Source organism: Barbus barbus (assembly GCF_936440315.1).
Source record: "Barbus barbus genome assembly, chromosome: 16".
Classification (NCBI taxonomy): Eukaryota; Metazoa; Chordata; class Actinopteri; order Cypriniformes; family Cyprinidae; genus Barbus; species Barbus barbus.
The window spans coordinates 2,759,482-2,781,796 of record NC_136744.1 but is presented as its reverse complement, the minus strand read 5'-3'; the positions used below and the strand labels follow the sequence as shown (position 1 = coordinate 2,781,796).

The following is a 22,315-nucleotide window of genomic DNA, read 5'->3' as shown; positions in this document are numbered from 1 at the left end:
AGGCTCTCCTGGATATCCAGGTGGACCAGCAGGGCCTCTACTCCCCTTTTCTCCCTAAAATAGACAGTCTGTTAATGCAATATAGAGTATTGGAACATAACAAACAAACAAGGTTGCATTGCTGTTCAAGCCATTAACTGATTTGATTTGTGAAAGTTATTGTTTTATTTATCCATACCAGCATCTCCCTAAGTACAAAGTACATCATGTATCATTCCAACATTATATCAGTACTTTTCAGCACAGGGATTATTCAGTAACCAAGATCATGCACCAAAAACAAAACAAAAAACAAAAAAATAACTCCATCCAGCTGTTCATTAACTATTATCTCAAGGGGATTGTAGATATGAAGTGGTATAAAAACACATCCAGTGACGCGCTGAGGCAGGGTACAGATCCAAAGTCACTGTTTACAATACTGGCATTGTTGGACAGGTGGTGGCAAAGAGAAGCAGTGACTACATTTATCCTGAACGACTAGGCCTAAATTTTGAAGTACACTAAATTTGCATGTCAAGAGGAATAAAAACAAACAAAACACCCGTCTTTGAGAACAGAGAGAGCTGGAAATAAAAAGGGGAAGATTTATCCTATAGTTAAAAGGATAGTTCACCTAAAATTGAACTATCCTTTTAACTATCCTATCCTTGCATTCCTAGAGGATGCATTTTTGATGCATCCTCTAGGAATGCATCAAAAATATCTTAATTTGTGTTCCGAAGATGAACAAAGGTTTTACAGGTTTGGATTGACATGAGGGTGAGTAATTACTGACAGAATTTTCATTTTTGGGTGAACTAACCCTTTAAGAAAATTAAGAGTATCCATACCATTTGTCCATCTTTGCCTGGCAGTCCTTGCATTCCTTGATTGCCAGCAGACCCCTAGAGAGAAAACACAGAGTAATGATTAACATTAATTTCACTGAAAATATTTTATATGTTATAATAGATAAATAATGAAAATGAACTAAATTATTCCAATTTAAACTGCAATACAAAGTTAAGCAGTTGCTTCAAATAGTATTTGGAGACTTTAAATCGGAAATGACTTAAAAAATAGGAATGTCACTATCAAGCAAGTGGCATCTGCTAGCAAGTGCTGCTAGCTAGAGCTTTGATTTAAGTCAGTTCCCCTCTACTAACTTTGACAAACAGAATACACAATACTTTTTGTCTTCGTTTGGAATCCACAGGGAAACCTTAACTCTTCTTATTGTTGACAACAGGTTTATAAACGATTCTCATTGCACATTTGGGGAGATGTTTGGCGCACGTTGTGTTGCAAATTAGCTTAAGGGGGGATTATTATTACTTAATCTTAACTCTTTATAATTAATTATAATATTTGGATAAGTTAATAGAATTAGCTTGATAAAGCCGAATTTACAGTACAATCAATTGACCAGGTCGTCTAGTGAATGCTCAGTATTGATTATTTATGAATTTAAAGAAATCTTAATTTCCAGGGTAAGAGAAATACCCTTTTTTAAGGTACAGTACTACTCCAAGATTGTAACAAGATCGAAATCATTAAATTGACTTTGTTGCAAGCAGGGAATCAGAAACAAATACTCATATGTATTGTGCATAAAGTTTTATTAGCTAAATCACAAACACATATACACACACACACACATCACACATACATGGTACATGGGAAGGGTAAGCGAGACTGGATGAATGAAACCGGACAGAAACAGGGGAAATGAGGCTGAGTTGACCATCAGTCTCTAATTCAAAGCACAGTATACGATAGCTTACAACAAACCTCTGTGTGGTGAAAGGAATGATACTTGCATTTAGATACTTGCAACGAGAACGAGAGTCCCATGAAGTTTCTGAAGAAGGTCTGGATGGTTCCATTCGATGGCCGAAGTTGCAATCTCTTGAAACTCCGAGGTTGTTCTTGACTCTGTTGGGGTTGAAAGAGTCCTCTCTCCTAAGTAAGCACACGGCTGGGTGTAAAATGGGGCCTGTTGGCCCTGTGGGCTGCAGTGGAACTGCAGGCCGTAATCCATAGATGAAGATGCAGAGACTGCCGGGAGTGGGGAGAGAGAAATGTCTGAGAGAGTGCATTTCCATGATGGTGAATTCCAGGGTTGAGTGAAGATGAACTCCAGTGGTATTAGTCTGACTCTTTGTAGTCAAGAGCCATCTCCCCAGGCTGGGGAGACCGCACACGGCTTTATGTTGGGGCCTGCCGGGCGCGCCCGCACCGGCTCAGGCTCAGGAGCTCCATGAGTCCAACCATACAGGCAGCAATCGGAAGATTTAGCAGAAGAGAACGGCGGACCTGTGTGTGAGCCCTTTAAAACCAGGGAAGAGTCACACCTTTCAGGATGGGCTTGACCAATGAGAAAGGCTGAATTTCCAAGTGGGAGGCTGGAAATATTGGGGGGTTTTATGACCCTTTGTCTGAGAGCATGGTTCGAAAGGTTTGAGCCACTTGCAGAGTTCGCGTGGAGTAACATTACTGTGAATCTCTGATGATTGCACAAAGCTCTATCAACTCACAGCCATGCAACCTCTAAATAACCACCTGAGAAATTAGAAACGTCACTGAAACCCTTTCAGTTTTAGCCAATCAGAAAGGCTCTAGTGTGCGCTCGGGTTTATCGTGATTGGGTTGGCTGAGGTGTCTTTCGAGAGCGTTTTTTTTAAGCATAGAGGGTTATGATGGTGGCGGTTTAATTCAGAGAAGCAAGCAAACATCACTGAAATTGCAAACAGCATATTTAATCACACATGTAAGTATTTTACAGTTTCGCAATTAAAATAGCATCTGTTAAAGAGAAAATTTTATCGTGAATTGAAAAGCCTCTGTCATCAAAAAGCCTTGCCTTCTTCAGTTAAACTTGGCGTGAACTGATGATATTGGCTTATAAATAGCCTGCGTAATGATGAACAACCTTTAAACAATAGTGTGTTTTTAGGCTTAAGTAATGAAGAATGGTCCAGGCTTGTCCAAGAGCACTGCGGTAGATAGTTGATAGACTTAGCAACGGTAGTGCTCTGCGGTAGAGCACTGTTGATAGACTTAGCAACGTGCTACTTTTTGCAAACATGCAAACTCATCCACCACACTATGAAAAGGTAAGGATCAGTTAATCATTCTTATGTAGAACTAATTCACATTTTGTGACAGACAAATTAAACATATTCATGTGCAAGTTGTTAAAAAAATAGTAATGCGATGCTATTCTTGACTGTGGGTACTATTTACAAAAGTATATGCTTTAGTAAGAAACTATTATTAATGCCAATCGATTGTTAATATGTTGTTAGCAATTGTTAGCTATTGGACTATTATTTGAAATGCAAAAGTTACATGTAAGACCCTTGTTAACACGATATTAAAGGTGAACTAAGCAATTTTTGAAAAAAACGCTTTTGACCGCAGTGTCAGACCTTGTCCCAAAACACACTTGCAGCCAATCAGCAGTAAGGGGCATGTCTTGTAATGATACAGCGCTCAATTTGAATGTACAGGACGGATATTAGTAGATCGACTAAGGTTATAGATAGAGAGAACTGGAAGATAAAAAGAGCAAAATATCGGAGGAACAAAACATTAAAAAGAAGGGTTATGATCAGGCAAGCGGTAGGACCCGCGTAAATATCAAAGCAGCTTTCTAGCGGTGGAGAGAACTCAAGGAGTGGGAAGGGCTCGAATCGGACGTAGAGGTTGCATTGTTTCTTTTTGATAGGTGAGTAACGCTGATTTTGCATTGTTTCACACAACTTATCTGTGTTGGCTTTTGTTTAATTATGCTTGTGTGTCATCTTTGCTTGTTTCTGCAATCGTCGTTATGCCAGGGTTGTGTACGTACGTGTGGGGCGGAGATATCAAAATGGTGGCGAGGTCCTATTGGGCTATGGGCGTGTTTGTTTTGCTTTCAAATATCAGCATCGTTTGGCAAAAATTGCTTAATGCACCTTTAAGATGTAAGACATGTACTGTAAGTAGACTACCATCACTGAAGATTGTGGCCAGGTCCACGTGGAATAAGCATCCACAGATTTTCACCATATTTTGACTAATTTGATAATCCTTTAATTGGAAATAAAAGTGTAGTACTGTCATCATCTTCATTTTAGACATTTTAAATCCATTACACAGGATTCCCCAAAAGATTCCCCAAAGAATTTCCACCAAATTAAAGCAAAATCCCATGTGTGTGTGATTAACGCCAATTTAATATAAAAAAAAAAAAATAGCACAGGCATCTTGGAACAATACTTCAGAAAAAAAATATATAAGGATGTTCCTACATATAGTCGGTTGTACCTGATATTTACTGTCAACAATAAAACAGCAATGGGCAAAAAAAACTATTACATCTATAGTATTAAACATCTTTTAACACTTTTAAAACTGACCTTTTCACCTGGTTTGCCAGGTTGCCCAGGTAACCCTGGGATACCGCTGTCACCCTAAAGACAAACACACATACACTGAAAAAAAATCATTTCAGTAAATTCAGCTAAATAAGTTATATAATAATCTAATAATATTAGAAATAATATCCATCTGAACTTAAATATATTAAGCAAAATCTAAACAAAACCAGTCACAAGACTCCAGCAAATTTAAAACCTTGGAATATGTGTGAGGGATCTAAGGAAAACTGACTCTGCATCCAAATATTTACCAGAGCATATGTGAATATATGGTGACTGAACATGTTGCAATAATTAAGATTTAGGAATAAAATCATAGCTTCTTACTGCTTCCCCTGGGCTTCCCTTGTCCCCCTTATGCCCATCAGCTCCACGTGACCCCTACTCAAACAGAGGGGGAAAAATATAAGTAATAAGTGACATGATCAAGTATCTCATGAGGTTTTAAAGGGTATGTCCATTTCTGACTCGTGCATTCATACCTGGATGCCGGGAGAGCCTTGAAAGCCGGGACTTCCTCTAGAACCTGGGACACCCTTCAAAAAAGAAAGAGTCTTATATTAGTCTGACCCACAGTCATGCAAATGAATATCAAGGTCAGTCTGGAAGAACACAACACAAAAAGGTCACAGCTTTCAATCTTTTCCCACGTTACAATTTTTCCCAAATTCCACAGGGATATAATGAAAAATCTAATTTGCCTTATTCATTTGAGATAAAAGAGTTTGATATAGTGTGAACTTATACGGCAAATTTCAGACTCAAAACATCCTTCTCAGCCCAAAATGTGCATTTATCTACTTTATCTTTTATTGAAATAAATTTAATTTAATATATTTTTAAATTTATCTTTTATTGAGGCTACTGTAAGCCTCAAAAATGACTTTTTACAAACAAACCCCCAACTGCTCCACGGGCGCAGCAGCATTGGCTGCCCACTGCTCCGGGTGTATGTTCACTACTGTGTGTACACTTGGATGGGTTAAATGCAGAGCACAAATTCAGAGTATGGGTCACCATACTTGGCCACACACCACTTCCCTTTCCCCCCTTTCCCTTTTATAGACCCTTGAACTTGGCAAATTTTATGCCATCAGCCCATTTCCTGTCATAGTTTCTCTGCCGCAGCAGAAGATGTGTTAAATTGGACATTAGGCCTTGATATTAGGGGTACTACCGTAATGAAAAGCAAAATTGAGCAGGTAGATCTCTGTGTCACGGTGCACACACGAGGAGGAAACAGGAACGCGCAGACGAGGATGTAAACTCAAATAATAGTCTTTAATGATAGACCAGACCCAATCAAACTGAATAGACAGGACTATAAATACACAGGTAAATCACAGATAATGAGACGAACACCGCTGGACAAAAATTAACTAATAATCACATCAGAAAAGGACAGGAAACAAACCAAATATGGACACAAGAGGCAGGAACACATGACACACATGACAGAGGACTGACATAACTCCCCCCTCCCGAAAAGGCTCGTCCCGAGCCTTAACAGTTCCATCGGGGAGGGGAGGTGGGCGCTCTGGAGGCCCCTCTGGACAGACACAGAGAGGAACAGAGGACGGGGACCTCCAGAGTGGAACAGACAGACGGAGGCCAAGGTGGAGTTGGGAGCTCAGGAGGCCATGGCAGATGGTCTTTGGGGCCTTGGCCTCGGACCCCTCGGCCCGGCCCCTACAGCCAGATCCCTTTTACCCCACCCAAAATTTCCCTGGGGAAGTTAGGGGGTATCAGGAGCCCTCCGGGGCAAGACACACTGAACAATACAAGACAGGACAGGAACAGGACTGGACAGGACAGCCCATAGGAACAGGAAGCCCTCCTGGGCTAGCTCGGAAGCTGAGGCTTCTCCTGGGCATGACAAGGAGTCAGGGGCCCTCACAGGGTCCCTCAGCAACCGCCTCCACTTCCATGACAAGGGGGCGGGCGACTGGAAATGGCCTCCGCAGTCACTACAAGAAGAGCCGCCTGCCCCAGACGAGTCTCCGTGGACAAGACCGACCAACATGACATGATTAAAATGTTCCTGTGGGCACACACAACAAAACCGGCACTCCTGGCCGGAACAAAGAACCAGTGGCGGCCAGCGTGCTTGAGTCAGCGACGATCCGGCGGGCTTGAATCAGTGGCAATCCGGCGGTCTTGATTCCCGCGAACGGCGGGCTCAGTGAAGTTGGCTTTCCCCACGGACGGCGGACTTGGGTGAGCCGCAGACGGCAGCGGATAACTCCCGCGATAGGCGGGCTCGCGGCCAGGGCAAGACATGGCAGGACAAGGCAAGGCTTACAGACAGGAAACACCGGGGGGAAAGACCAGACCCAATCAAACTGAACAGACAGGACTATAAATATACAGGTAAATCATAGATAATGAGACGAACACGGCTGGACAAGAGTTAACTAATAATCACATCAGACAAGGAAAGGAAACATACCAAATATGGACACAAGAGGCAGGAACACATGACTCACACGACAGAGGACTGACACTCTGTTAATTCATGTGCATACATGCTATCATTTTATTCATTGTAAGACGGCAGTGATGCACAAATTAAATAGGTTATATAAAACTATAAATTGTAATGCGTTAGCATGCAAAACATTCCCATGCACATGTGAATAGTTCCTTGAGGACACAAAAAAGTTTATTGTGTGCATGTAAAAGTCTGTATTTTTTATGTATTTATTATTTATTATTTTAGGGACTGTGTGTTATTTTAAGTACATCAATGAAAAACCCTGAGAAAAAAAATAATATATATATATATACATTTACAGATGACTGTACTATATACCAAATATAAAACTGAAACTAATGCTTTATGAACAATTTATGTTAAATATGGTCTGAAAATCTACCGAGAGGTTTGGAAATTTGAGTCTGGAAAAGTATGGAATTTTGAAATGAAAAATGTGTAGGAACCCTGTACAGGTAACTGCATAGTAATACAGTCAAACTCATCCTAGTCTTTTACTGGAGCTTGAACCCTGAAGAGATCTACAGCCTAAAATACATCTTAGATGGGCCGGGGCAATCTATTCACAGTTTGAGTGGGTAATATTGAGAATAACATTAGAGACTTATTTAATACCTTTTGTTCAAAATATGTATTTGTTTCTCATCTGTGCAAACCACATTCATTCACATATTCCTTTTAAATGTAAAACTATTTTTTAAAGGTGCCATAGAATGCATTGATACAATATTTTAAATTGTTCTCTGATATCTACAAAGAAGGTATGTGGCTTAGGTAAGGGCAAAAATTCTCCAGAAACGGTTTTACATGTCCATTTAAAACCCTAGGATTTGTCCCTATAGAATGAAATGGTCTGTTATTACTAGGGCCGGGACTTTAATGCGTTAATTTAGATTAATTAATTACACAAAAATAACGCGTTCATTTTTGTGTAATTAATTAAAAAAATTTTTAACGCATTTTAATCGCACTTATTTTTGCACCGCGGAACGTTTCTCACTGGATGAGTTTCGGCGGACCGATTATACTGCAGCACCAACTAGCGTTCAGACAAAAACAAACCACAGTGAACATGGACAAAGAAGCTGATGAGACCGCTTTGGTTGGCCCTGTGGATGGGAAATTTAAAAATCCATATGAAAAAACTTACTTCTCACTGTTCTCAGGTCAAATATTTATATGCGATTAAAATGCGATTAATTTCGATTAATTAATTACAAAGCCTCTAATTAATTAGATTATTTTTTTTAATCGAGTCCTGGCCCTAGTTATTACCTTATTTGGAAGGGCCATTACATTTACATTTATTCATTTAGCTGACGCTTTTATCCAAAGCGACTTACAATTGCTATATATGTCAGAGGCCGCACGCCTCTGGAGCAACTAGGGGTTAAGTGTCTTGCTCAGGGACACATTGGTGTCTCACAGTGGATTCAAACCTGGGTCTCTCACACCAAAGGCATGTGTCTTATCCACTGCGCCATCACCACCCCATGAATAACAATGTTGAGCTCTGCTCTGATTGGCTGTTTCACTGTGCGGCTCATTTCAGTAGCTCATTTCAATACTTTCTCTCAAAGTTATATTGTTGGGTAATTATACTGTATATAAAATACAGGCATCAGGGAGCCACTATTAATAAGCTGGGCATTAAAACTGCTTTCGAAATGCATGATCGCTTATACTTTCACTTTCAAGATTTGTGATCGCACGTGCTCTGTCTAAACTACAGCGGCAGTACTTACCACACATTTTACAAGATCAGATGCTTGTCAGTGGTGCTCAGGATCTGTAAATCATTCGCCATCATCCCCAGTCATCTCTCCTTACTCTGTTTATGTGGTAAGTGAAATCTTATGTTCTGTAATGTAACAGGCTATTGCAAGCAAGAAGCTAACCATGTCCCTTTAGTGGCTCGCGTTATTTTATTAGAACTCGTTATTTGTTTTCCGTGCCTTTCTGAATACAGACACCAACCCATTCCTGCACTTCACATCCCCACTTCACATCCCACATATTAGTGATCCTGACTGTAACGTCACAGTCGGTGTTATGTTCTCATTCGCCTATTTTTCAGTGGTCTTTTGCATTCATGAGATTTACATAAGGAGGAGGAAACAATGGTGAGGCTCAAGGTGTGTCATTTCCATGTACAGAACTGTAATTTTAAAACTATGCCAAGGTAAATAGAGTTTTCCTTTCTATGGCACCTTCAACTGAAGTTGCTTTTCCAGGTGTATCAGACCTTACATTTGTAAAAGCTAAATTCAATCATTTCAAGGTCTTTAAGGACCTTGCGCTAACCCTGTATATACATAAGATTATTTGAACTACTTTTATAGTATGTTAATGGTGCCTTTCGCAGCTTGAATAACATTACCCTTCCACCGCCATTGTATGGGACAGGTTTATTGTCGGTAGGGTGTTACCAAATGTTTGCTTACCAACATGTTTTAAAAGAACCAAAGTTTGACAAAAGGAAAACTTGGAAAACTTCCAACATACATGCCAGTGAGTCAGCTTAACTTAGTAACTGATGTGAGGTATGTTTCCCAAACAACAATGTATCTCTCTGTTGTTTTGCTTACTTTTTAGATGTTTGATTCAGTCTCATGTTCCCTCTTACATCATACTTAGCACTTACTCACAACACATTCTTTCTCATATAAATGAGCATATTGTCAAGTTGTGCCTAGGTTTCTGTTTTCAAGGACTCTTATTTTGGTATTCATTTTGTGGTATCCATGTTCTTTTCCTGTTTCCTTTGTTTCCTCGGTTTCAAAGTATGTTCTCATTGGTTTCCATGGTTTCTCATTTTGTTCACCTGTTTCTAATTTAGTTATTGTTTACCCTGTGAATATTTAGACCCGTGTTCAGTTCGGTCTTTGTCCAGTCTTGTCAAGATATGTTTTGTTTTGCTATTCTCCTGCATTTTCCTTTTTCTCATGTGTGTTTTGTTTAGTATCGACTGCATGTGTATACATACAGTATGTGTGTGTGTGGAATAACATATATATTGTGTTATCTTGCTTATTTTGCTCAAGAGCATGATCTATTTAGGTTCACATCAAACTAACCAGAAATCATAGAATTGTTGAACTATGCTTGTAGTGATGGAACTTGCAATCATGGTTCCCTATCGTTGCTTTTGGGAAATAAAGCCCTGGCTTTTAAAGGGACAGTTCACCCAAAAATTAAAGTTCTGTCAGCATTTACTTCTCATTTTCTAATCCCAAGTGCTTCTATAGGAGTCTGTAGGGAAAAAATATAATAGGTATGTTTGTATTAGCAACAAACATATTAGCACTGAATGATAATGGCTTTTATGGAATTATGGATGTAATTGCTGTAAACATTTATTTTGAAAAGGACATTGTTTTTACACACAAAGACAAGAAATAAAACTCAAAATAAAACTAAAAAATAACAGCAAGTTCAAAACTTCATGTGAATATTTCAAAGAGGTCTGGATGATTTGTCCTGAGTATGCGCCTTATTATTAATGTGTGCAATCTGAACACGCCTACATAAAAGATTTGTGCAGACTCCAGCTGGACGATGACACTTGTGTCTTTGTTTTTGAGACATAAAATAACTCCCACTGTTTTTTTCTAAATTCAGAGTTTTTTCTTTTTTTTTATGAAAAATGTTGTTGACATGTGAGAATGTTGCACAATTCTCTGCTTTTCTGAGATCACTTGATACAGTTGCCAAGCTTCAAAGGGCAATGTATTCATAAGATTCTCCTCAATAGAATCTCATTTATTTAAACAGTTAGCCTTACAGTGACTTGACCTTAGACATTTGCACAAAATAAAGTGAAAAGGTTTTTCTACAAACACATTATACAGTATTTTGGTATCACTTTGACTTCTTTTAGGAAGCATTAGAGGCCATGTTTTTGATGTGGGGATTTTTAATAGTTCAGTAAATTATTTTCCAACATAAAATGTAATTTCTCATTATTTACAAATGACTGAGTATAGTTAAACACATGACTGAGTATAGGTAAAACACATCCTTTGGCTGAGCATTTATTGGTAAAGATTAAAAAAAAGCGTTTAAGAGTTACTTCTACCTTATTTTGGTGGTTGGTACCAAAAGTAGTATTTTCACGTTTCTTAAACATATTTAGAATTAGGTAGTTTGCACAGAAATATTTAGGCTACTTTATCATTGTGTTAGGAATATTAACTGTTATCTGTGAATGTTATCAGTATAATAAAATTACATGAAGTGAAATACGCTTTGCTTCACTAAAAACCAGCTGTTTATGGTTTAGGCGAGCAGGCATATGTGCATAATGTGGACACACATGCATAAAGACATAAAGAATTGCTAGTATGGCATCCAGGTGTTACAAATTTATTTATTTTTTTCACCTACATCACTGAACACTAACTGTGAATATATCAACTTGCAATATCATTGACAAAAATATCCCTATTTGGACGGGACTAGTTTTACAGGGGGACATTAGAGAAATTTGTGTTTTTCTCACTCTAATTCCAGAGTAAATTACCTACTGTTTTTCAGCAAACTCAGTGATCCTCAGAGAAAACTAATCCTGTCCGAATGCGAATGTCTGTGATTGCCGGCGATATTTTTTTCACAACACGTTTCCTTGTGTGTTTTGTCCAACATGAATTACCGTAGACGCTCTTACCGCACGCATGTTTGATATATTTGCCTCCCGGCAAAGAAATAAAAAAATAACAATAATAATAATAATAATAATTCATTACATTTATATAGTGCTTTTCTGCTTTTTCTAAGCACTCAAAGCGCTCTACATTGTGAGGGGTGGTGTCTCCTCGTCCACCACCAATGTGCAGCATCCACCTGGATGATGCGACGGCAGCCATAGTGCGCCAGAACGCCCACCACACACCAGCTTACTGGTGGAGAGGAGACAGAGTGATGAAGCCAATCAGTGTAAGGGGATGATTAGGAGGCCATGATGGTCAGAGACCAATGGGAAATTTGATAAATAAAATTAAGAGCTAGATCACGTAAACTTTTAAAGTGCATATTGCAGGTTAAAAATGTTTTTCAAATGAATAACCTTGTATGAAAATACCACATGAACCGTTAATGCAGGATTTGAAAATGTTTTACAAGACGCGAGGGCACAAATCTAGTTTAAAAAAGTGAGGCTTTCCTGGACAGCTCTCAAAAAGCGCTTTTTTTCAACGACGCGTCATATTACGTCACGAGAGGGAGTCGTGTGCCGCACTCTGCTTTGAGCGCGCGCGAGTCAGTGTGTTTTCGGTAGTTATTTTTATTTCAATTTATCATTGTCATGGTGAATTATTGTGTTTGTGGAGGTTGCACAAACTCCAGCCTGTCAGGACATCGAGTCCACGGGTTTCCTAACAAGAAATAGGACGGTATCTTCCGGGCCTCGGTGCGTTAGTGCAGCTGAAGAGACTGGACTTCACTAATGCATCTGCTTCAAACACCACGGTGGTGTGTAACTTAACGATCACTTTACACCGGAGGATTATCATCCAGGGGATATGAGTTTCACATGAGATGCTGAAGCAGTAACTTAGTGAGACTCGGTGCGGTTCCTTCACCGGGTCCCGGTCCCGGTCAGCTTGTGTCCGGCCGCCGGCGGGAGACATGATGCTCACAGATCCGTCAGAGATGCAGCTCCACAAAAATGTCAACTGTGCACTGTAAGTCTTGTTTTTTTTTTAACATTTCTTAACTACCAAATCAGTGAACATAATTATTTAAATAATGAGCCACAACGAGATGTGTATAAATTGTTGTAAAGCACCGCAGCTAGCTTGTAAGCATTTGCAATATCGTCATATATTTAAAACCGTGTAAAAACGTTACCATATGAGAAGGCATAACTGGTAAGTTAACCTCATTTTGCTAATATTATTACCATTAAGTCTAGTAACAGCTTAGTGACATTGTTTGCACAGCTAATTCGTCATTTTTTGTCATGTGTGTTTTTAAGGCTTTGGGAGATGGGAGTGTGAAGATCTGAAGCAGAGGAGGCCAGCTGTTATGAACCACCTCTACTGGACCACAGCTTCCACTCCTGATGGAAAAGCATGGTCAGCAGTGAATGTGATCTAAACTTGTGTTTTGCTTCTCCCAGCATATGCCGTCTGAGAGAGGAGTACTGCAGGTCACCACAGGCTCCAGGAGAACACAGCACTGTCATGTCCACTACACCTGCTCCTCTCTCCAGATCCCTCCAGTCAGAGGATCAACATGATGAGGCTGTTGGTGTATATCTAGCACAGCGTTCACCATTTAGCACACTTTAACAACACATTAGTGTGATACCCAGACTGAAAGATTGTTAAATGTTTTTAAATGGGTCAGATGGTATTTCTTTTGGTAGTATATGTTTGGTACATCTATATATATATTAACAGTTGAAATGTTGTGTTTTGAGTTGGGTATTAACAGTGCTATGAAGTAATATTTATGATTTAGTGCTGTATAAATAAAACTGAATTGAATTAACCATAAATGCAGATCTGCTTGATTGTGATTTATTTTTAGGCCATTCGAAACCTTTATAAAGTCCTCCTTCCTCTGTAAACTATTTTCTAATGGCTGACACAACACATGCAGTTAAGGGCTGCCCAGAACACCATAGGTCATGTCTGCTGGCCTGGAAAGGTCTATGCTCCTGTCTGAAGTGCAAATAGGCTATCTGTAGCTCATATGGGTTCAGACAGCAAGCCGCAAAGCCTGGGTGTAGAGTCAGACCCTGCACATCAAGTATGGGGGTCACATTCTCCACTAAGACCCAGTATGTAACGTATCTAACTTTCCTCAGCTGTGACCATGGCCTCGCATTTCCCACACAAGCACCTATGAATCAAAAACGTGTTTATCTCTCTCTCCTGCGGTGATAAGAAAGCACTATCATGTAACGTTAGTGTCGGATATTAACGAGTGTGACACGCCTGATCAATGCTTATTAGTTTCTATTACTGGTAGTATCAATATTAGCATTGCTATTGCCTGATTACATTATCTAACGTGTGTATATCTGTAAGCTAACACTGATCTCTCACCAAACACCTGCCCTGTTCTCCTCACATCAACTCAATTTGTCTTCTCTGACTGTTGTTCTGTCTCCTGGCCTGTCCTGCTCTCTTGGCTGCATAGCAGGCTCATCATTTTATCTGTGGTCCGTCATACGAGTGTAAATACACATTTAACATTTCCTCAGCGTCTGAACTGTCATTGTGATCCATTGTTTTCCTGTGGTTTAAATGTACCGCTCTCCCTTTTGATGCGTCACTTCCGGTTTTGGCGCGTTTCAGATGCGGAAGTAAAATTCTCTCACAAAAATGACTCCAGAAGCCATAATAGCGTATTTTAAAGTATATTTTAAAGAAAATCTAGTTCCTACAGTATTTTTCTATACATCGACTCACTGGAGTCTCTAACCTGCAATATGCCCTTTAAGACTGGCTATTGCAATATCAGCACCAGGTAAGATTACTCGCATTCATTTCTGCACTCAATTACATAATGTTTTAATTACATATGTATCTTTATGAAAAGTAACCTTGTGTTTTCTACAAATAAATACAAAATAAAAAAAGTTAAACTGAAGTAATCACATATTAACATGGTTTTGCTACACTAGCCATTTGGCTTTACCATGGTATTTGTAGTAAAACTGTAATTATACTAATGGTAAACAATCCAAATGACTATACGCAATGCACGCGTACAGTACAAAAAAGACCCTCCCACCTCTGTAATAAACATGGAGATGTTAGTCCCATCCGAATTGGTACATGACAATCACGGACATCAGGTGATAAGAATCTAAACTCAAACATAGCTCAGAAAACTAGTCCCGTCCGAATAGGGCTAAAGACTAGGCAAGGCAAGGCAAGGCAATTTTATTTATATAGCACATTTCATACACAGTGGTAATTCAAAGTGCTTTACATAAAAGAAAGTGAAATAGTAGACTAGATTAAATTGTAGTTTAAATAATAAAAGTCGGGGAAGTCGTGGCCTAATGGTTAGAGAATTGGACTCGTAATCGAAAGGTTGCGGGTTCGGGTCCCCGGCCGGCAGGGATTGTAGGTGGGGGGAGTGAATGTCCAGCGCTCTCTCCACCCTCAATACCACGACTGAGGTGCCCTTGAGCAAGGCACCGAACCCCCAACTGCTCCCCGGGCGCTGCAGCACTGGCTGCCCACTGCTCCGGGTGTGTGTTCACGGTGTGTGTGTGTGTGTGTGTGTGTGTGTGCATTTGTTCACTACTCACTGCTGTGTGTGTGCACTTGGATGGGTTAAACGCAGAGCACCAATTTCGAGTATGGGTCACCATACTTGACAATACGTCACGACGACGACGACGACTTTAAAAAAAACTCTTTATATTAAATCTCTCTATATTTTCTTAACGATAAATAAAATATTACATAAAGACCCTTTTGAGATTTCATGCTAGAGGTTGCAAGCTAATGTTACATTTAATTACATTCGACACTGACGTTTGGGGTCTCACTTGGGAACCCCAGTCACTTCTGAGTAGTATGAAAAAGGCCAATGAATACTGACGAGTGGAATTTTGCCTTCCTAACCACTTCCCTGTATTCACGGGTATATAATGTGGGGGCGTAAATTCAATCATTCAGATTTTTGCTTTGGAGTTGAGTAGTTGCCCATGAGCAATCACTCTTTTTTGTTTTTTGGCTGCTTCTGACAGCCACGATTGCTGTCTTGTGTGTCTGGGCTGTAAGCATGCTGAGATAGTGTTTATGGATAATTTATCCTTTCGTTATGAGAGCATAACCATGCGATCAACAACGCTGCTATCATGACTTGACTTCCTCACAAAGGCTTGAGTCCCCTCTGCCACTACTCAGCCCAATTCCTCTGCACTGCACAGTGCCACTCTGACTATCGCTCTGGGAGATCAGAGGATTATAGTGCAAGCTTTCTGCTGGGCCAGTCCCCACGGCCCTACCGCTCCTCTCATGCATCATGTCCTATCAAGCTCCCGAGTGATGTCTAGTGTGTCATTTAGCACTCCCAAAGAGGAGCGGATTTCAATCAATGCATCAGAGGGTGAGGATGAAGACTCAGATGAATGTCACCTCTCTGGGCTAATTGCTTAGTCAGAGTCTGACTCTGAGTTGATGGACATGCTTTCCCAGGGCACCATGAGCAGCAGACTGGAGTTTAATCCTCCATCCAGTCCCAAGCACTTGCGGCAGGATGCCTTTCTTCCTGTAAGTGCATGAGGATGTAGTGAAGTCATGAACGGACATTTTTACACCCTGAAGCTGATTCCCAGCCATACATGCCTTCCTTCCAAGGCCGGTGAGCTGATGTCATCTTTTGCTGCTCAGACTTGCTCACCATTTGACTGGCCGCCTCCGCTCTGCATGCAATGGCCATCCTGCAAGTATATCAGGCCAAAGCACTGAAAATTTGTAGTTCTGAGCTGGTGTTGATGCCAGAACTGCATACAATGACCAACTTTGGCTCTAGGGGACTTAGGTCACAGTGTGGGACCTCAGCCAGGCAATGTCCACTCTGGTGGCCCAGGAAGGGCATCTCTGACTGAACCTTGCAGAGATGTGCAATGAGGACATAGTGTGTTTTCTTGACATACCCATCACACCACACTATCGAGGACTTGCCCAGCACTTCTCTGCAAACCGAAGCAGACAGAGACAATATTCTGCCTTGGCATGTGACAACCGCTACCAGGATGAGACAATTTTGCCTATCCCGCTGGCTCATTTGGGCTACCAGACTCGGTTATGTGACTCATTTTGCCAGGTGTCCCCGCAGGTTCAGTGGGATCCTATTTACTTTGGTGGCAAAAAAAAATGGTGTCTCTGTCTCTGTCTGAAGATTGCGGTCCTGCTGGCGTAGGACACAATAAAGCCTGGCCCTCCAGCCAAGATGAATTTGGGGCTTTGTAGTCTTCACTTCATTGAACCCTACAATGTATTGGTTATATTTCTTGGATCTGTGTATGTTGACTCAGGCTCTGCACAAGCTCCCATTCAAGATGTTGTGGCAGGAGCTCAACCTGACGTGCAGTCACCCCCAAAATTGTTTAGCAGTGATCTACCTTAAAGGGGACCTATTATGCAAAAATCACTTTTATAAGGTGTTTGAACACAGTTGTGTGGCCGCAGTGAGTGAAAACAACCAGCCTATAATGGCAAAAATCCACACACTAATTTTTTTTAATAATCTAAAAAAATCATAAACAGTCTCTCAGAACGAGCTGTTTCAGATTCTCCCTCTGTTCACGTCACCGAGGGGAAAAAGTCGCGCCCATTTGTAATGCTGCCCTATAAGCATAGACACAGCCCGGAGTGAGAAGCAGCAGTCCGACTCCGCCATTACTGATAGCTTGCTGTAGCTGCTGGAGATATACATGTCAGTGCCAAAGAGGCATTTCAAGTGTTGTGTTTTGGGATGCACTAATGAACATAGGACTCCCTCCATCTGAGCCGCTGAGGACACTGTGGTTAAGTTTCATTGTCTAAGGAAATGTCCTGGAAAAAATCGGTAAAGTCCCCAATATGTGTAGGGGTCAATACCAACACTTTGTGCGCGAACGTCAGCTCCAGACAAAGTAAGTATCATGCGTTTGTTTTCCAAATTGCCCTTCTGAAAGAGCTTCTTATTTGGCACTCTGTAAGGCTAATGATGCTAAAGCTACCTCCGTCTCTGCTTGTTTTCACTGGTGCTGCCCATGAATTTTCGTGATTAGGAATGTGGTAGTTAAAAGTTGCAAATGAAAGCAATGTGAGTCGATCGCTTGAGTTTGTTGAGATCATAATCACGAGTTGGACTAAAGTTTGTGATTGCATGAGACCAGCTATGTTGTTATTTTGATCGCGCTGTGCTCCCTGTCTGTGTAATTCATAAATGCGAATTTATTATGCAGAGTACAATCAGATGACTGACTTTTTTTTGTTTTCTGATAACAGGCTTGTACTAATAGGGGAATGTTTATTTGCAAAGGCTAGCACTGCTATTGCCTGAGCGTGAGCTCTTGAAGCTCCGCCCTCTTCTCCGGGAGCACCAGCTCATTTGCATTAAAGCAACACACTCAAATACAGCGTGTTTTGGCTCATACCCTAAAAGTGGTAATTTTAACAAGCCATAAAAAATTATCTGTTGGGTATTTTGAGCTAAAACTTCACATATACACTCTGGGGATATCAGAGACATATTTTGCATCTTGTACAAAGGAGCATAATAGGTCCCCTTTAAGTATTTGTACTCTAATGTCTCAGACTGCTTGAACACAGACCCTTTCTTTAGCTTGCTTCAGTCAGTAGCATGTGCCTTGAATCAGGGCTGGCTTACTTTTACTTCATCCTGAGACACATGCCCAAAGTTCCCACCAATCCCTTGGAGGAGGCAGACCCAGCCCTTGAGTTGCTGTTTGCTGTTTGTGCCTTGCACATTTACGTGAACTGCACACAGAGCTTAAGTAGCTCTGAGCAAAACTTTGTCTGCTTTGGAGGTTAGCAGAAGGGAAAGGTTGTCTCCAAACAGAGGTTGGGGCCCACTGGCTAGTGGATGCCTTCACCCTGGTGTACCAGACACAAGGTGAGCCGTAGCATGTCAATAAATGATATCTTTGTTGGACAACAGGTTTGTAAACAGGCTCATACACATGCAAAACTGTATTGCACAAATGATGCTGTAGTACATTTATTCAGATTTTTTTGTGCACTGTACAGCCCTAACCAAACCAATTCCAGATTGTAGGAGGAGCTCCTCATTTAGTGATAAAATCCTCAATTTTATGTCTGCCTTCCGTGATGTCGCTCCGCACTGTTGCACACAGAAATATGTCAACAACTAGACTTTATTGTTATTATCACGGGAAGACTAATTCTTATTGTGGGGGGAATTTACTGGTATATCGCAAAGGATAAGATATCACTCATTCCTAGTGGCAGCTGTGACCCTCCTCGTGGTAAATACTGTTCTTTTGATCATTGTCTTGGTACAAAAGATTATCTGGCTCACAACCAGGTGCTGGCTAGATTACAATTTGAGATGCCAGTTGTTACCTGGCACATGTGAGCTTGCCGACATCTACATTGCTCACTCTTGTAACACAGTTTTGGCCGGCATTTTACTTTATCTCCACAAACTGGCAGCCGTGTGCATTTTTTGGTGTTGTTGTTGTTTTAATAGAAAAACATTGATATAAAACAGAATTATTGGAATTAATATTAGGAATTTATTTTTAAATCAGTTTTCATACTGTAGCGAGTTCATTACATTATAATAATATTATAAATATTATAATAACTTAATACAATTTAATATAATATAAAATATCCACCATATATACAGTATCTAATTTTACCAGTAAATTAAAATAGGTTCTACCTTAGTTTACTGTACAATCACGCACTGCAATAAACATGTTTCTTTTTTTTTTAAGTGACAATATTTTTTTTTAAATGTATTGCATTATTTTGAAATGCACGTAGACTGCAAAAGAGCATATGTGTCTAACACAATTCTGTATTTCCAGCTAAGCAGAATCATGAATATTTTTATTCTGGTGTCACCATTTTCCTGTTTATTTGGTGATCAGGAGAAAGGCCAAGTCCATTTAAGTTCACAAATAATACCAAAAATGGTAATGCCAAACTTTCCATTTTAAATTTCTTTATTTGTTTGTTCTTCTTCTTCTTCTTCTTACTTTGACTTTATTTTAAGTAAGACTGTGAGATCAAGCATGATCAATTTGGACCAAATTGTGACATTACACCCCTATTATTTGTACATACCTGTACATTTCAGGTACAAAATTCTTTTTTTGTCATTATGACACAGTGAGAAAGAAATATTTAAGATTTTGATTAGGCCACATTTCAGCATTCATTTTTAACTCATTGAAAACATTTCAACCAATATGGTATACATTTAGATAAGAATAATAAATATAATTATTAGGGCTGTCAGTCGATTTAAAATGTTAATCAAATTAATTACATTATGTTTTGATTAATTAATCTAATTAATTGCTAAATAAATTTGACTGTGAAAATACCCACAAATGATTATTTAAAGCTATTTTTGTGTTAAATGAGAAAGTATCAATTAAACATTTCAAATAGTAGCTTTAGAAGGAAATATCTCATTTGATTCAACATTAAATGTATTACACATAAATATTTAGGCTACACTGCCCTAATGTAAGCTATGGAACATAAAATAAGATAATTTGAGAAACATCTCAGTATTTTTTGTTTTTACAATGACGTTATTGGTAACCAAAACAGCTTTGCTACCAGCAGTCTTCAAAATACCTTATTTTATGTTCCACAAAAGAAAGGTTCAAAACGACATGAGGGTAAATAATGACAGAATTAATTTTTTTAATTTAAAAGAATGAAGTCCCTTTAATGATTTTATTTTTATTATATATTTGTAATGAAATTATACTCTAAATAAGAAACTAAATCTGCCAACAGGTGGCGGTAAATGTCTTTGAGTCATTCATTTGATTCAAATGGATGATTCATTCAGGAATGAAGTAAATGGCTTAGGGCTGGACTATTTGAATATTTATTCGGTGGGTTGGCATTCGATTTTCAATTTTGAGATTTGAATATTGTTTTTTGTTTTTTTCTCGAACACCTGGCATCCCCCATAAAATGTTCTCATTTGCACTTGAATATGAATCGCCCCTGAGTGAAAGTCATGAGCGTCATGATTCAGTTCGTCTGGAAGAGAAGACAAAAATGCTAAAGACCTCAGCTGTGTGGAAGCACTTTAAATTGAGGGAGGACAAGACAAAGGCAGAACACACCACAAAATCTTTTACTGGATTTTGACTACTTGGACATTTTGCTGGACATTGTAGTTGGCGGAGCCGTAGCTCTGGTCAAACGTTTCAGGAGGACGCACATCTGCCTAATTTCCAGCTGATCAGAGCAGATCGGGACGCGGAATCAACGGGGAAATCGCGTGGCGGCAGGACGTGGTTTTACATCAAAGAGAGGTGGTGTACAGATGTAACTGTGTTAAAGAACATGTGCTGTTCTGATCTAGAAACGCTCCTCATTAACTGCAAGCTGTTCTATTCGCCGCGGGAGTTCTGCTTGTTCATTTTCGTGAGTATTTACATTCCATCGCAAGCGCACGTGAGCACAGCTTTACAGAAACTCGCTGATCTGATCACAGAGAGTGAGCAACAACACCCGGACTCTGTTTAAATCATTCTCGGGGACTTTAATAAAGCAAATCTCTCCCGCGAACTGCCAAAATACAGACAGCATATCACATGTCCCACCAGAGACAGTAATATACTGGATCACTGTTACACAGCGATAAAGGATGCATATCACTCTGTTCCAAGAGCAGCTTTAGGACTCTCTGATCACTGTTTGGTTCATCGTATTCTGTCCTAAAGGCAGAAACTTAAATCTGCAAAACCCGTGTTAAGAACTGTTAAAAGATGGACTAATGAAACAGAGTGGGATTTACAAACCTGTTTCTCTCTCACTGATTGGACTGTTTTTGAAAATGCTGCCACCGATCTGGACGAGCTCATAGAGACTGTAACATCTTATATCAGTTTCTGTGAGGATATGTGCATTCCTACCAGGACTCATTTAACCTACAACAATGACAAACCATGGTTCACTGCAAAACTCAGACAGCTCCGTCAGGCCAAAGAAAATTCTTACAGAAAGGGGGATAAAGTCTTGTATAAACAGGCCAAATACACACTGGAAAAGGAGATCAGAGTGGCAAAGAGGAATTATTCTGACAAGCTAAGGAACAAATTCTATTCCAGTGATCCTGCTTCAGTGTGGAAAGGTATGAAGGATATCACCAGTTACAAGTCACCATCCCCCAGCGCTCTGGAGAATCAACAACTGGCAGACGATTAGAATTACTTTTACTGTAGGTTTGAAAAAACATCCCACCCCCGCCCTGAACACCTCTCCACACAACCATTCACACCTCCAGCAACCCCCCTCTCCCCCACACCTACAATTCAAATCAGTGAAGATGACGTGTGCCAGGTCTTCAGTAAGAACAAAATAAGGAAAGCACCGGGCCCAGGCGGTGTGTCACTAGCCTGCTTAAAAACCTGTGCTGATCAGCTGGCCCCCATCTTCACACAGATCTTCAACAGATCACTGGAGCTGTGCGAAGTCCCCTCATGCTTCAAACGCTCCACCATCATCCCCGTCCCAAAGAAACCCAAAATTACTGGACTTAATGACTACAGACCTGTGGCTCTAACGTCTGTGGCCATGAAATCATTTGATAGACTGGTTTTGGCTTATCTGAAGGACATCAATGGACCCCCTGCAGTTTGCCTACAGAGCAAACAGGTCTGTGGATGATGCTGTCAATATGGGACTGCACTTCATCCTGCAGCATCTGGACAAAC

The 22,315-nt window shown here is 40.1% G+C and overlaps 1 protein-coding gene across 1 annotated transcript in view; it reads right to left on the bottom strand.

The window, feature by feature from the left end:
• Nucleotides 1-22,315, bottom strand: part of LOC306882067 (uncharacterized protein) — a 133,996-nt gene that overhangs the window by 62,379 nt on the left and 49,302 nt on the right. The window contains exons 10-14 of the mRNA XM_079436513.1: nt 4,889-4,942; nt 4,734-4,787; nt 4,386-4,439; nt 834-887; nt 1-54 (exon numbers count right to left, since the gene is read on the bottom strand). Coding sequence (XP_079292639.1) covers nt 1-54; nt 834-887; nt 4,386-4,439; nt 4,734-4,787; nt 4,889-4,942 — 270 coding nt within the window. The remainder of the gene's footprint in view (nt 55-833; nt 888-4,385; nt 4,440-4,733; nt 4,788-4,888; nt 4,943-22,315) is intronic.